This window comes from Gavialis gangeticus, unplaced genomic scaffold, assembly GCF_001723915.1.
Source record: "Gavialis gangeticus isolate Ggan-Ray unplaced genomic scaffold, GavGan_comp1, whole genome shotgun sequence".
In the NCBI taxonomy this organism is placed as follows: domain Eukaryota; kingdom Metazoa; phylum Chordata; order Crocodylia; family Gavialidae; genus Gavialis; species Gavialis gangeticus.
Genome location: NW_017729033.1, coordinates 34950602 through 34966117, shown reverse-complemented (window position 1 = coordinate 34966117; position 15516 = coordinate 34950602). Strand labels below are relative to the sequence as shown.

The window sequence follows — 15516 nt, the reverse complement described above, 5'->3', positions numbered from 1 at the left end:
AGTTTTTATATTCTTATATTAACATTTGCTTTGTAAAATATGAATAACAAGAGGACACTTTATAAACTAAACTCTCCCAGTTGTCTGTGTTTGTAAGTTACTCGATAACAGTACAAAAATTAAGTATTTCCTGACCTTTACCCAGCAGCTTCCTGTCTTGTGGATTTTTTTTTTGTCTATCTTCCTCTTCCACACCAAAATTCTGACTAGCTGCGTAGGGCAGAATGTGTTCCAGTGGTGATTACTACACACAATTTTACCACCATAAACTGGAAGAGATGGGGTGAAAAGAAGATGCATGATAGTTAATTTGGTAAAATGGGAACCTTGAAGAAAGGCTTTGTTGCCAAAATCTGTGGATGAAATATGTTTTATTGATTTCCAGTGACATTTAGGAATAAAGTCTCATTTTCAAGAGAGACCTGGAAGCCTAACTCAGCTAGATACACTTGAAGTTTTTACTGAATTGGGATTGTGCTCTTAGGGCAGTCTTCCAGTAGTTTCTGTTCTTGGCTTCTGAGTGCCCGTGGAGCAGTTGCAGTGGTGGCCTTAAGGTTGTTGGGGCCCTGGGCAAGAGAGTCATTTGGGGGCCCTTAGAGGCTTAATTTTGATGACCTATAAGCAAGTCAGGCATTTTTTATTTCAGTTTTGCTTGCCCTATCCATGTAACTGTAATGAAAGTATCTTAATACAGTATTGATAATATGAATATTTAGTGTAATTAATTTTTATAAAGTGTGAGGCCCTGGGTGGTCACCCAGTTAGTAAAGGCAAAGGCCACTACTGAGCTGTTGGTGAGGTGCTATGACTGATGCTATCTGGCAGTAACTGTACTTACTCTTTAACTTGCCTGCTAACACAGCAGGGTATGTATGCATGCATGAATGTATGCATGCATGTTGCTGTTTGTTTATGGACTGTTGCCAACATGGGTCATACAATGAGTTGTTGCTTATGTTTTCGGATGAGCTATCAAGTATTTCCCTTTCTTTACTTATTACATTAAAATGTATTCTCATTATATAGGGACCCATCACTCCATCATGCAAACAAAATAACCCCCTGCTCACACCTTTTTGTTTTTTTTTTTAAGTTTATCTGTTTTTAATATTTCTTTTTATGACCTTACTGACGATTTTTAATTCAGCATCTTGGAGCCTTTGGGTCAAAGAAGGGCTACCTTAATGAATGTTATCTAGCATATACATTAAAGCTGAGATTCAGCAGTTTATCCTTATTTAGCAAAACACTTAAGCATCTGCTTAAACTTACACGTATACTTACATGCTTGCCGAATTGGGACCTAAACAGAGTCTTAGCTGTGGAACGCCACAGTTGGTGTTCCACTTGGGTGTTAGTCAAGAAGGGAATGAGGGCCAGGCTTCCTTAGAAAATCCCCTAATCCAAAAACCTCTCCAGATTTATTGATGAAATTCTGGGGGTGGGCAAACCTTAAAGTGACTGAAAAACGGATCCTTTTTCTTGGAAGGTTGGATGATTTTTACGAACCAATTAAACAAAAAAACAACTTATTTTTTACCTTGATCAAAGAATACAGATACTGGCAATATGCTTCATTTAAGCTTTTGCAAGAATGGCTGTAGAAAATAATTTTTAGAATTGGAAGAAGGTCTGGCATTACAGAAAAGCATCATTGAGCATATTTCTCCATTTGTTGATGTGGAGAAACTTGAACTGCTGCTGTTAGTATTCTTGTGGACAAATACTTACTCCATGAATAAATAGAGGACTCCAGTCTCCAAAGCTGGCAATCCAACACCTTTCATGAGCCCTAACACTTGTTTAAAGTATTTAAAAAGAAGTTAGTCAATGATTTTCTGCTATAAATTCCTATAAAGAGAACTTTGCCATGCTGTTGATTATTTGTTGTGATATTTTGCTGGCTGTTGATTGAATGTGTGTTGTTTATTTTTATTAACACCCCTAGAAACATTTAGGGAATATCAGGTGCTGCAGACTGATAAAGTTAATATTTATTGAACCCTTTAAAACAAGAAGGGAATGGTTGCTTATTTAATGTGAATCTAAATTAAGATTCTGTATTTTCTAAAGTCAGATGATATTTTGTTCTGCATATAAGATGCTAGTCATTATTTCATAATAAAAGGAAAAATTGCAAGAAGAGCATCCTACGTGTTTTGCAAAGTAGCATTCAGTTTACAGGAAGAAAAAGGTATAGAGTGCGTTTCTGCAACACTTTTTTTTTATAAGTCTGCCAGTAATATCTGTTTCATATGCAAGTAAAAAAAGGTTATAAAGTGCAAGTATTGAGATTACAAAATTAGTGTTACTGAGTTTTTAGTATTCCAGTCAAAATTTGTGCTAAGCTTTTATTCTGAATATGCACGTAAAATAATAGACAGAGGGAGCAGTTGGAGTGTCCTTAAGACTCATCTTCTGTGGTCCTCAACCTTTCACTGGGAACCCTGAGAGAATACCATTTGTATTGGCCATTTTAAAAAATAGTTTCTTAGTTTTCTATAGGTCTGCGTTCTCTGAAGTAAAAGGAGAGGTTCCTACTATTTTTAATGGATTTTGGTTAAGGTTCTAAAATATTGTTTGCTTTCAAAATACGTATTATTCTGACACTTATCCAAATTTGAATGGGCAATCAAGCAACTTTTTGTATTATTTTTTTTAAACAACTTTATAGCTTTCTGAATAAATATTTTCTTATTCATGTTTGCACCTTGGTTGTCGACTCCCCTGGCTATGACATAAAGGTAACTTTTTATGCATATAGGGTACAAAATTTTAATTTATTTTTTCTACAACAAACTTCTAGTGTCTTTTATTTTTTCCATATTGTATTACATAATAGTATTGCAACTTATGTGTTTTTCCTTACAGGACTATTGTATATTATTTATAGGCATTTAATATTTACTTGATAGTTTCTAATACTGGTTTTTAATTTCAGCACTTTAGTTTTTTCTTTTTTAAGTCTTAATAAACTGAAGGGTTGCTTAGATTCCTTTTTTGCTCATTTTGACTGTCAGTTTTTGGTAGTGGAAGGATTTTTTGAAGCTGTTACCTGATACCTTTTTTTTTTTTTTGGACACATAGGTATAGAAATGTAAAAAAACTTCTGGCATTGCTTTGTTTTCAGATTTGTAGACTTTTTGTTAACAAGACATTTAATAAATGCTTGGCACTCATTTGCAATACAGAGGTGTGCGTGCGTGCATGTAGCACGGCATGAATTTTAATGAAGTCTATTAATCTTTCAAAAGTTGTAAGTATGCATATAGTTGATGTCCTATACTATGGTCTGTGTGTACACATACACTCTATCTTTTTTATTTCTCTTCTTTTCACAAATGCTTTAATGAATATTTTATCTGTTGTGCTAGAAAACAGTTGTATAGCAGACCACACTGTTGTAAATGTAGTTTTGTAAAATCTAATATTTAGGAAAACAATTTCCAGCATAGTGTTTAAGGGTATGAATATGAAAATGTGTGTATACACAGTTTTATATAACCTTTTAATGCATGTACATGTTTGCCAGATAAGTAATATCCTTGAATCCACAGAGAGCCCCAGTAGGTCTGTGGTAGGGGGCAAATGCCTGTTCCCTTAATAACTGCTGTATTCTGACAAGAGCTGGTTATTCTACAAATCAGAACTTGCTTAAAAAAGTATAATTATGGGTAGGAATTGAATCACTTCATTTTTGTGCACTAATAGCATGCAGAAATGGTGTAAAATTCTGGATTTTCAATATTGTAATATTTAAAAAAAAACGTAAAGGAAACGCAACCTTATGGCTTCTTTTTATATACATACCATGCAATTATAATATCTTTTGCTGTATTTTCAGCTGACCAGAATGCTTGTCTGTTTGCTAATACAGACAAGCAATAACTACTATCAGCAGGCATTGATTAGAAAGTTACTTGACTCTTATTTCATAACTCTGCTTTTACGTTGGGCTTGTTGACTTTCATATACCAAATTAATTTGATCTGGTTCTGTTTTCAGACATCCTTAGCCACACGTTTTGCCCAAGAAGCTTTTGGGAAACCGTATAAACAAACTGTAGGATTGGACTTCTTTTTGAAAAGAATAACATTGCCAGGTAAGAGAATAAAGAACCTAACATGGAAAGTGCTGGCAACACTAAGACTTGCAGAGATAAGGTCTTGAAAATGCAGTACATAGAATAAGCTTATATACCGCTTTTCTTGCAGAAAAGATAATTTGTGATTTATTGTATTTCTTAGTATGTAGATACCAAGTGGCAAAGGGTTGTGTATTTATAGGTCTTTTATGAATAACAAATTAAGTTCTACAAAAAGATCCGTTAGCTATACTTTTAAAAATTTCTTTTGATAGACATATACAGAATGTTATTCAAGTGGATACTGTAATTGATCATTTTATTCAAGTGGATAGTGTAATAATGCAAAAGAGTAAATAAAATATAACTTTAAATGAACTACCTACAAACATGTAAGTTTTTTGAAAGATCTATAATTTAAAAAAAAAAAGTATACTGAACTTTGTATTTGTGCTGTGGGGGAGAAGTATAATGTAGCTATGGAATCGCTGTGCTCTAATATGTGAATGCTGTTTTATGCAAGGCAGCATGAAATTGCTGGCATTTAATAGACCACTAAAATTTAGGGTCCCTCGGCACTCATAAAAATACAGTTTGAGCATTCAAGATGTTTCACTTCTGCAAAGAAACTATTTAGATGCCAGTTGCAGCATGCTGCATGGAAAATGCAAAGAAATAATAATAAAAAAGAATGGTTGCTACTTAAAGTTTGCTTCTGAACAATTGGGGGTCTAAACTGAGGCTTTCATTAATTTGTGGTGGTTCAATTTGTAAGCATGATAGTATTTCATTAAAAGCAATTTAGCCTGATGAGCGTAACAAACCAAAGCTGGAGAAAGCATTTTTAAGTACTAAGATTGCAGTTAGTTTTGATAAAGTTGATGCAAGTTCTATCCTTATTATTTTGGTGACATACAAACAGCAAACCTGAAATGAAATATATTTTAGGTCTAAAATGTATGTACTTCTGAACATTACTTTTATTACAGTTGTATTTTGTCAATAATTTTTAAAGTCATGTTTATTTTGTACCCAAGTGAAATAGAATGTAGGACTATAAAAAGATTATTTTGTTCTTTGTTTAATTATTCCACTGTACTCTTCTGTGTCTGGTTTAAGTTCTAAGTCTGTGTACTTATTCTCTATAAAATGGAATGAGAACTATTTTATTGTCCTGTCTGCTCTTCTAGAAATACAAGTATGTAGAAGACTTGCTGCAGCACTTGCAAATGGAATGTGTACACAAATCATGCAGCGTGCATACTGAGAACTTGTATTTTTGCAATTTTTTTTCTAGCTGTTAAGCATACAGAAGCTATTAGTACATTATTGGGATTCTAAATATTCTTGTGGGGTGGAAACTTGGAGAAATATCAACCTCTTGCCCTCCCCCCCATTTATTCTGTTTTGTTCTTTAACTAGTTTGTCATAAAGTAGGAGCCTAAATATAAACACCATCTAGAACATCCAGGATAATGACTGCTTGCCATTTTTTTTCATTTCTTTCTACGTACAATAGAAAAAATTATACTGATTCATGAAGAATAGCATACTGGGAAAGAAACATTTTCCCCACAGTGGTTTGTTTTTTTTTTTTTTATTTGTGTCTATTGATAAATCTGTATCTACGTATTCATACATTTTTAATGGAAGAGGCAGATTTTTTGGAGGCAAGTTTGAAAGTGCAAGAGTAATACTATGGAATGCAGTACCTCAATAAATAGATTATTTTAGTTTCTTAGGTGTTTTTTTTTTAAGAACTAGTTTTGATTTTACAGTATTGTCTGTATTTTAACTAAAAGGTAAATTTTATAGTATTGGACAAAACTTGAGGGATGTGTCAATAGAAAAAGATGCCCTAGCTTCTATTCTGTAGTAGAACAGGTGGTTGATCAATTTTTGCTGTTGCAAAATTTAATTTATTTTATATTTAAATAGAAGTAGATTTTTTCAAAATTTCAAATGATGCAGTTTTAAAACCAAACCTATTTTACTATCCTCATAATATGGGATAAGATTCATTTAAAAAACAACTTGCAACATGGTATTATTGAATAAAATAGAGTACTAGTTTCAGTAGTCTTGGGCTCTAATTTTATCAGTAACTTCACTGTAAAAAGTAGAATCTTTTATCAGTCAACGAAACAAAACAGTAATTTTATACAAATAAGTATTTTTTTTTTATTGGTTTTAATTGTGAACAGTACGACTCTGTGTTTTAAATAGTCACACATTCTCTTTGTGCAGCTTTTTTCAAGGTAATTACTTTCCAAATACTAATCCATTTCAGTATATTTCATGATCCAGTATGCTGTATAGTCTGGATGCAACCACTGTGCAAATTTTATTGCTTAAAATAGTGTATCTGTTAGTCAGAGGTTCTGCTGATAGAGCTTCTTAAGAGCCATAGTCAAAATACTTTCAGGAAGGTTGTGGGTATAGTCCAGTAAACAGGGTTCTACTGTGAAAAGGTTTTTTAAGTCTTTACTACAAGAAGTGGGCAGACTTATGTTTTTAGTTCCATCTTGACTGCAGCACTTTAAGTAAGGTTAACCAATTCACCAAGTATACTTTTACAAGGTCACTGTTGAATTCTCTCAGTGGCTTTACTTCAGACCTTGATACCTGCACTCCTGTTGCTTCATTTACACACTTGTAGCTTCCTACTGCGTGCTATTTTCTACAAAGTAAGGTATACACATGTTTTTCTTATTTACTATTTGTAAACCATATGCAGTTTCTTGGAAATTCTTCAGTCATTACTGCTTACTGGCATACAGATGTTGACGCTTTCATAGAATGCACTACATTTTGAAAGCAATAATGATCAGTTTAATTTTTCCCTCATCTGTATTTAGGTTGTGTTGTGTGGCCCCCCCCCACATACTGCCATTCGTGAGTTAATATATGCTTTCTTTACATGTCAGTTAATAGCAGATTTACATTTCATGCATTTAAGAAGTTATTGCCATAGTTGATGATTCAATTTTAAAGAGTTGAGTGTTTTTTTCACACTGTTCCTCCAAAAAAAAAAAAAGGCCAAGATTAGATGCTATACAATACATAGTCTGGCAAAAATGTATTAAATGGAAGAGGTGGTTATAATTTCTCCATTTATAGATAGCAGGATGAATTTCAGCAACTTGTATAGTTTTAATTAAAGTAAGGAACCACCTTGATGAAGGAAACACGTGGGCTTTATTTTCGGGCGGAAAAAAAAGGATTTTCCTGGGGGTTATTTTGTAGTCAACAGAAGAAAAATAATACTTCACAGTTATGTATTTTAAGGCGAGAAGGGACAAATCGTCTCATTTGATCTCCTATATACAGAGGTCAGATAATTTGACCCAGTTATCCCAGTATTGAGCCTATTATTTTACTCTGTCTTGGGGGGTGGGGAATACAGTTGGAAATGATTTAAAAACGTTTTAGTACAAAATTGTTCATATAAAAACTGTTGTTTTTGAAAGTTATAGTATTTCTAAAATATTTTTCCGTGTATCTGGCGTGAATTAAATGGAAAATTGTCAGGAAAAATCATTCAACCAAGTCAGATGTAGAATGCAGCAGCATGCCTTGTCTGGTGGGCTTTTGAGTATGTTTAGTTTGGTTACCCACTGAAGAAGCAGCATAGTTGCTTTACAGTGCTGATTCACCAGTTTGTCTGTGCCAGATAAGTTATGGAAGACTTAGTCCTGTGCTGTCTGTAGGTACTGCAGATTTATGTTCTAGGCTCTAAAAGAGTCACTAAGCTGGTAAATGCACTATCAGAACAGATATGCTTTTTCTACAAGTGAAAAGTTTAAATTTACTTTGAGTGTTCAGTTTCCTCTGATTGCATTAAAGATTCCATTTATATAATTTTAGAAGGGGATTTCATAAAAGGAGATTCAGTAAATAAAAGGTAAAGTTTCTACATTCTTCTGCATAAATTGAATCTTGCAGAATGTATGTGAAATTCTGGCTACTGACTTTTTTTAAGAACAAGTTAAAGTTTGAACACTTAACCAAAATAAAATGAGGTTGTCATACACATGTATCAGCTGTGCTTTGTAACACAATGCATATCTATTTATACATTTGTAACTTAGTATCTGTAGTAACAAACCAGTGAGATTCGTTTTTCATAACAAGCAGCCTATGCACTCATTTATGGGACTCAGTGCTAATGGTAGTTACTTGTAAATCTTCTGCTCATTGATGGGTGAATGGAAGATATTGTTCAGTAATATAAAATATGTATTTTTTTAAGGTAACAATAGTTTTAAATTTAAGACTGTTTTCATAATCCATAATATTGGGCTGTTTTCCTTCGTCTGATATCAAGTGACTGATTATTTTAAAATGTATTAAACTTGAATTTTGTTACTTAAGGTATCATCAGTTGTATTTTCTTATAGTGTTTTTGTCTAGGTGCAATAATTCACAAGAAGTTATTTTTGTACTTTATAAATACCATGAACCTAAGATGTGTATTTATGTTATTGAAAATTTACATTGATCTTAACTGGGCTAGAATATGGTGCTACTTTGTATTCAGTTTAGCTCTGGCAGTGTTAAACTGACGGCAAAAGATGACAGTCAAAATTCTTAATGCGTTACATAGTTGACATAAATCAGGATGTAGGTGTTTGTTGTCATTTGTCATTATTTGCCTATAGAATGTAGTTCTGCTAAATCATCTGGTTTGGCCGACCACTGAATTTTGGATGTAAGGTACAAGTATTTTAAACTGCATGAATACTAATTTGGCATGCTTGCATAGACAGCAGCAGACTTTTACAGCACAGGAAACTCCCCCTTCTTCCCCCTGTACCCACACTTTTTAAATCTAAAATATAGATTATAAGTTAAAAATTCACATTAAAATTGTTTGGAATTATGAACCAAAAAGGATGGTCTATTAACTGGCTTTGAAAACATTCTCAAAGAGTGAAAATTTGTAAGTAAAGTGAGGTTTGTGGCCAAGTGGTTAGTATTGGGGTTCTTCAGATTTTTTGGAGGAAGAAGTTTTTTTCACTCTGAAAATAGGGTTCTGTTAATAATTCCATGATAATCTAACAATGCATTATAATCCATTAGCTGCCCAGTAGTATTGGGAACAGCACTGACAAAATCGTTATTTGTATGCATTTTCCAGCTTCTAAATATTTTAAGAAAGTTTAATAAGCTTTCCAGGTATAAAATGCATAGTTTAGTTTGATATCACTGGAAATGAAGGACAGTGCAGTTGCTTTCTTGTCAAATCCTTTTGTAAAGCTTATTTTCAAATTGCTTCACTGAAGTATATTTTTAAACTTCACTTAGGGAAATTGCCCTGTGCACAATTCTAGTTCTTTTCCTTCAGTGTCTGTTAACACTGAAATGTTCGTATCTATCTTGTTTTACTGGATCTAATACTTAGAGTTAGGAACCTTTTTAATTTTTTTTTTTTCTTCCAGTTGATATATCCCTCTAGGTATTTTGATGCGTCTAAATATTGTTTGGTATAGAAGGTACTGTTTGTGAAAACTGTTTACTTGTATACTAGTGTTTTATACAAGCTTCTGCTACATCTTGAATATGCTTAAATATAAGTTCTCCAAATAAGTTAGTTAATTTCTGTATTTTTTTTTTTTCTCCCCCAGGAAATGTGAATGTTACTCTTCAATTGTGGGATATAGGTGGGCAAACAATAGGAGGCAAGATGTTGGATAAATATATCTATGGAGCCCAGGTACAGTAAAAATAGTCACTGTAATTCAAGTTATTGTCAGGTTTACTAAAAATTGTTCTCATAATTATATTTTTTTCAGAAAACCATAGATCATAAAAAAAAAAATTAGACATCTGCTTAAAATTAAGTTTTACTTCACTAATGCATGTGAAGTCTTATTTTTGCTATGGTGAAATTTGTTTAAATTGATTGGGGTGGGGAAGGAAAGGTGCTAGTTTGTAGAACCCTAACCAGTCTCCAAAACAGATGCATGTTTCCATGTATTGTAGCGTGTTTGAAAAAAGCAGTCTTAGTAAATAGTATAGGCTATTTGGATATCCACATGGTAGATATAGTGCTTGCTTTGAGAGTAGATGCCCCCTGAGGGGAAAAAGTAGAAGGAGGAAATTAAGAGCAATCCTACACCATTAAGCTCATACATGCCACTGGGGTTATAAGAAGGTAGAAAAAGGAGGCAACCAAGTAGCTGATTTTTGCAGAACTGCTATATAGTGAAAAAATTAAATTTATTCTAAAAGCTAGCTAAGCAACTTAAAATACTGTTGCAGTATATACTTTATTTAGATGTTGTGTGTGTTCATTATTCTGGCACAGTGATATCTGATTGTCTACTACATTCTTTTATTTTTGGCAGTTGCAATAAATACCACGAGCAATAATACCTTTTACCGTATACATTAAAAAGAAAAACATGTGAAATGATTTTACTTTGATTTGTTCCTCTTTACTTCTCACAGCTAATGGAAGAATAGGGTCCTAGGACTTGGGTTACAACTGAATCCCTGCATCACTCTTTTAGACAGAGGATACTTCCAATTAAAGGAGACTCTAGGATGTACAGGGTAAAGGCTGAAACTGTCATCAACTTTACCATTTTGTCACTTTCAAAAATAAAAAATAGTTAAGCTGTCTTTAGACATCAAGCCTGACTCCATGCCACTCAAGTAGTTTTTGTGGTCTTATAACATTCTCCCTTTTAATGAAAATTATTTTTTTCCTCGTGAAAGATCTATTGATCAACAGGAAAGCTGGCTACCTTGAAGCAAGGACTGTTCCCAAAGTGTTGTCAAATGAACTAAGTAAGCAAATGAAAGGAATAAGACTGATAACTTATTTTATTGTTTTCAGGAAAATCTTAGGAATTTTTTCATCACAATAATTTTAAAAAAGTTCACATTGTGATTGTGTATTTCCTGAAAAAGCTGATTGTGTGTTTAAATATTATTAACTATGTCTATTAAATTCTGTCCAAATGGAGAGATACAGAACCCACTTTGTTTTTAAAGCATGTGTTTAGAATTGGATCAAGTAGAATTGGAAAATGTACAGAGGGGCAACCAAAATGTTCAGGGGTGTGAAGCAGTTGCCATAATAGGAGAGACTGAAAAGTCTAGCACTCCAGTTTGGAAAGAAGAGGGGTGGGGGGTATGATGGAGGCCTATAAAACTGAGTAGTCTGGACAAAGTAAACACGGAACTATTGTTCACCAAGTCCCAGAGTACTAGAACTAGGGGACACCTGTTAAAGTTAGCAGGAGATAGGTTTAAAACAAAAAAAAAAGTACTTTGTACAACATGCAAGTAGTTTGTGGGATTTTTTACCACAGGAGGTGGTAGAGGCAGATAGTGCAGCCAGATTCAAAAAGGGACTAAACAAATTAATGCATGGTAGAACTGTTAATAGATGTTGAACAGAACAATTACAGATGCTTCTTTTAGCATCTCTAAACCAATAATGGTGGGTGCCAGGGAGGGTAATGGTGGGTAGATCACTCTAAATGCATCTGAGTCAATGTTCTTCCTCTAAAGTATCCACTTCTGCCACTGTTTGAGGTAGGATACCAGTCTAGATGGACCATTGATCTGACCCACTATAGCACTTATTCTTTTTTCAGCTTTCTTATAAACTAGTGGCAGTTGTCTCACCTCTCCAAGTATTGTACAGATTACTCCAACTTGTATATGACTTGTTTTTTCCCATGGGTTGTTCAGGCTACTTCTTTTTTTTAGCATCGATTCTGAGTCTCCACTGAAGGATGAATGAAACAGCACCAAAAGAAGCCTTATTCTTTCTTTCTAGATTGCATGAGCTTGAAAGCATGGCTGAACAGAAAATAAATTGAGATAAAATAGGTCGTCTCAGGGAGATTGGAGGAGAGAGAGCTATTCATTTTAAATGCATAACGGCATCTAAAGAAAGGGAATAGGTAGGCACAACAAATCCTTGTATGCACTTGCTGTCCATCTCACAGTACCCATGTGAAATTGTTGGGAGGGTTAAGCCTTATTATCAATAACAATTGTAAGGTCTTCTTTTAATATTAGACCCAACATTTTTTCTTTTCCTTAGAAAAACAGTCATACTAGCATGAAGGATTGAAATGTAGGAATCTGTGATGTCCAAAAGTCAATTGTTTTAAGTATTCAAATAGAAATTCTGTAACCTGACCTGTTGCTCTTTTAATTGGAATTGTCTTATTTTGGTGTTAGGTAATATGTTAACACATTCCATGTTTTTTATTTTTATTTTTGTAAAGCTTCAAACCTGGAAGTATTTTCTTTAGAAATGAAACAGTTTCATGCATGTCAAATATTTGGTCATGGTAATTTGCATATATTAAATACAGATTCTGAAGCAAAAATCCTATAATGAATTATCACTCCCAGACTTACTCTCTTGAAATCAAAACTTCAGGATGCTATTTACTTAAATACATTTGTAAATCTACATCTAAGTGCCTCAGTACAGAAGTAGGAGCTTAGTGGGATTTACAAAAACATGTAATCAGGTTATGCCCTTAATTCCAATAGAAGGTTGATGGGGGTTTTGGCTTCAAAGGCTGTGGATGACACACACATGGAGAGGTGAAGCGCATGGCGAAGATCCTGTATCCCATTGTAGTTTTGCTGTATACAAGTAAACATACTGTACATTTGAAAGCATGGGAAATCAGTAGGCTCTACTGAAAGATACGGTTTTGAAAGAGTGACAGATTTTTCACTAATTTGTCCAGGCATAGATTTGCCACTATTGTAATGGAACTAAACAACTTCTGAGGCTGTCATGTGCTGACAGCTTGACTTGCCATGAGTTAACTAACCAGTTTGTAGGCCTATGGCTTAAGGCAGATGAACAAGTTACTGCAAGGAAGTGGGGTATGAATTGTCTGTAAGTTCAGTAAGTGCCTGTGTCCACACTTCTCTCACTGTAAATGTGAGGCAGCTTACAGCACTTCTATTAAGGGGTAGGCTGCCTCACACTAACTATGGAGTAAGAGTAACCTTATGGGAAGTTACAGTGCATTGCATACTCCACAGTAAGTTCACAAGCTTGTTTTACCTCACAGTAGTTCGTGTGCCAATGTTTCCAACTGCTTTAAACACTTCTGGGAATGGCAGTATAGGTGCTGTCACCTGAGTGTTCTACCTAGGTTTCTCCTAATTATTCCTGCGGAGAAGGGTCAGCCTATCCGTACATAATGGCACTTTTTCCCCTCTTTCTCAAATGCCAAAAGTGGTAGACAGATCTACAGTGGGGATTTACCTAGGTATGCTCCTTTGGCATTTTGGTTGCCCCTCTATACATTTTCCAATTCTGCTTGATCCAATTCTAAATACATGCTTTAAAAACAAAGTGGGTTCTGTATCTCTATCCATTTGGACAGAATTTAATAGAAATAGTTAATATTTAAACACACAATCAGCTTTTTTAGGTGTGAAATAAATGTGGTTGCACATTGCATAAATATCAGAATAGGCAGCATTACCCAGAGCACCTGTCTGAAGCCAGACCACTGGACAGCCAGGCAGGGAAGACATCTTAAGGAGGGGAGCAAGTCAAAGCAGAGATTGGACAGTGCTCTAGAAAAGATGGGGTCCTAAGTTCTAGCTTGAGCCTCTGGTTACAGTGGGGTTGAAAGTATCCTAATGGTATTGGTCCAATTTAATCCAGTGACTTAAATTCAAAGTGCCATGGACCAGCTTCAGGAGGAGGGCTAAAGAGTGCCTTAACTAGTGTCTAGCCCTTGATCTAGTGATTTAGAGCATTTTTCTGAGAAGCAAGTTCAGATCTCTGAGGGGACCCTAGAGCACAAGTCTTCTGCTTCTTGGATAAATGCTCTAAATGTTAGGTTAAAAAAATGGGTTGGCCATCCTCCTTCTCTTCCTCCTCCTCTATTGTTTTACTTTTAGCAGGTATGCACACAGAGCAGTCCTGTTCTGCCACACTCATAGAATCCAAACTGTGAATAAATGTCAAAAACAGCTGTGTAAGTGTTACTTAGTTGCATTAAGATAAAGTAAGATTTATCCCTAAGTTTCTGAGAGTGTGCAAAAAGCTGTAGTTTTGGGTGTAAAGCAGATGGTGCTGTTTGTCACCTGTGTAGCTGATTATTAAGAACTGATAATTTACTTGTTCCATTGTACACAATAGGAAGCCTTCCCAAGGAACATAGACATGGAAGACTCTGACCCTGCAACTTACTGCATGTGAATGTCTGCTGTGGTTGTGCTGTCTTGTGTAAAGTTGGATGGACTCCATGTGAATGCAGGGAATGCCACTGTAGTATCGGAGCAAATGGCAGATACTGATACAGTATGAACTGTAGAAATCATTTCAAACTGCTTTCCACTCCCATAATTTTAGGCCACAATTTAGTTTGATTACATTATCAGGCAGTTGATTCTGCTCATACCTTTTGAGGCAGGAAATCCATACAAAGTCCAGATGCAACAGAAAAATGCTGTATGAAGCACTCTTCCCTTTGAGTAAGAACTGAATTGACTCTAGGGTAGAGCTTCATGCTGTGCTACTGTGGGAGGTACTATCTTTTGACTGGGGCAGCTGCTGATGTCTTGTCCCATGTTTTACAGTGGTAGTGAAACCCTGGTGTTCCAGTCAAATTCCAGTGTGAATTCTCATTTCCCATGTGGTTTCAGTTGGCAAAGTTGTAATTTGCTCCCTCCTGAAACTGTTGTTTTTTGTTTTGTTTTTTTAAAATGTTGCTGGCCTAGAATGGTGTGTTGACCTCATTTCAGTGGTGGCTGAAATGATAATAGTGGTTAGAGCTTTGGGATTTTTCTGTTTGAAAGATACTAAGTAAACATCATTTAAGCATGCAGATGGAGACATCCCTTATGATCTAACTTTACAAATTTATTTAATATGTTTAATGTATTATTCTTATGACTGCTGGTATAAAGAACTTAATATGTGTTTAAGTGCCTCCGGGGGAGGCACACCTGGGCCAAGGGTTAGCGAGGATTTAGTTAGGGAGCTTCTGGAGGGGCTGGATGTATTCAAGTCAGCCGGTCTGGATGATCTCCACCCTAGAGTTCTAAAGGAACTGGCTGAGGTCATTGGAGGACCCCTGGCACGGCTTTACGAGCACTTGTGGTGCTCTGGAGTGGTGCCGGAGGACTGGAAGAGGGCCAACGTGGTTCCCATCTTCAAAAAAGGAAGGAAGGAGGACCTGGGAAACTATAGGCCAGTTAGTCTTACCTCGATCCTAGGCAAGCCGTTCAAGAAAGTTATTCTGGCACGCATCCAGGAGGGGCCAGCAGGGGACTGCATGCTTAGGGGCAACCAACACGGGTTCATCAGTGGCAGGTCCTGTCAGACCAACCTGGTGGCCTTTTACGATCAGATCACCAGATCATTAGATGCAGGGGTAGCAGTGGACATAGTCTTCCTGGACTTCCGGAAGGCTTTTGACACT

The 15516-nt window shown here is 35.3% G+C and overlaps 1 protein-coding gene across 1 annotated transcript in view; it reads left to right on the top strand.

Moving 5' to 3' along the window:
* The window catches only part of RAB28 (RAB28, member RAS oncogene family), a 146583-nt gene that overhangs the window by 22942 nt on the left and 108125 nt on the right, over positions 1-15516 (top strand). Inside the window, exons 3-4 of the mRNA XM_019526422.1 lie at positions 4006-4102; positions 9712-9800. Coding sequence (XP_019381967.1) covers positions 4006-4102; positions 9712-9800 — 186 coding nt within the window. The remainder of the gene's footprint in view (positions 1-4005; positions 4103-9711; positions 9801-15516) is intronic.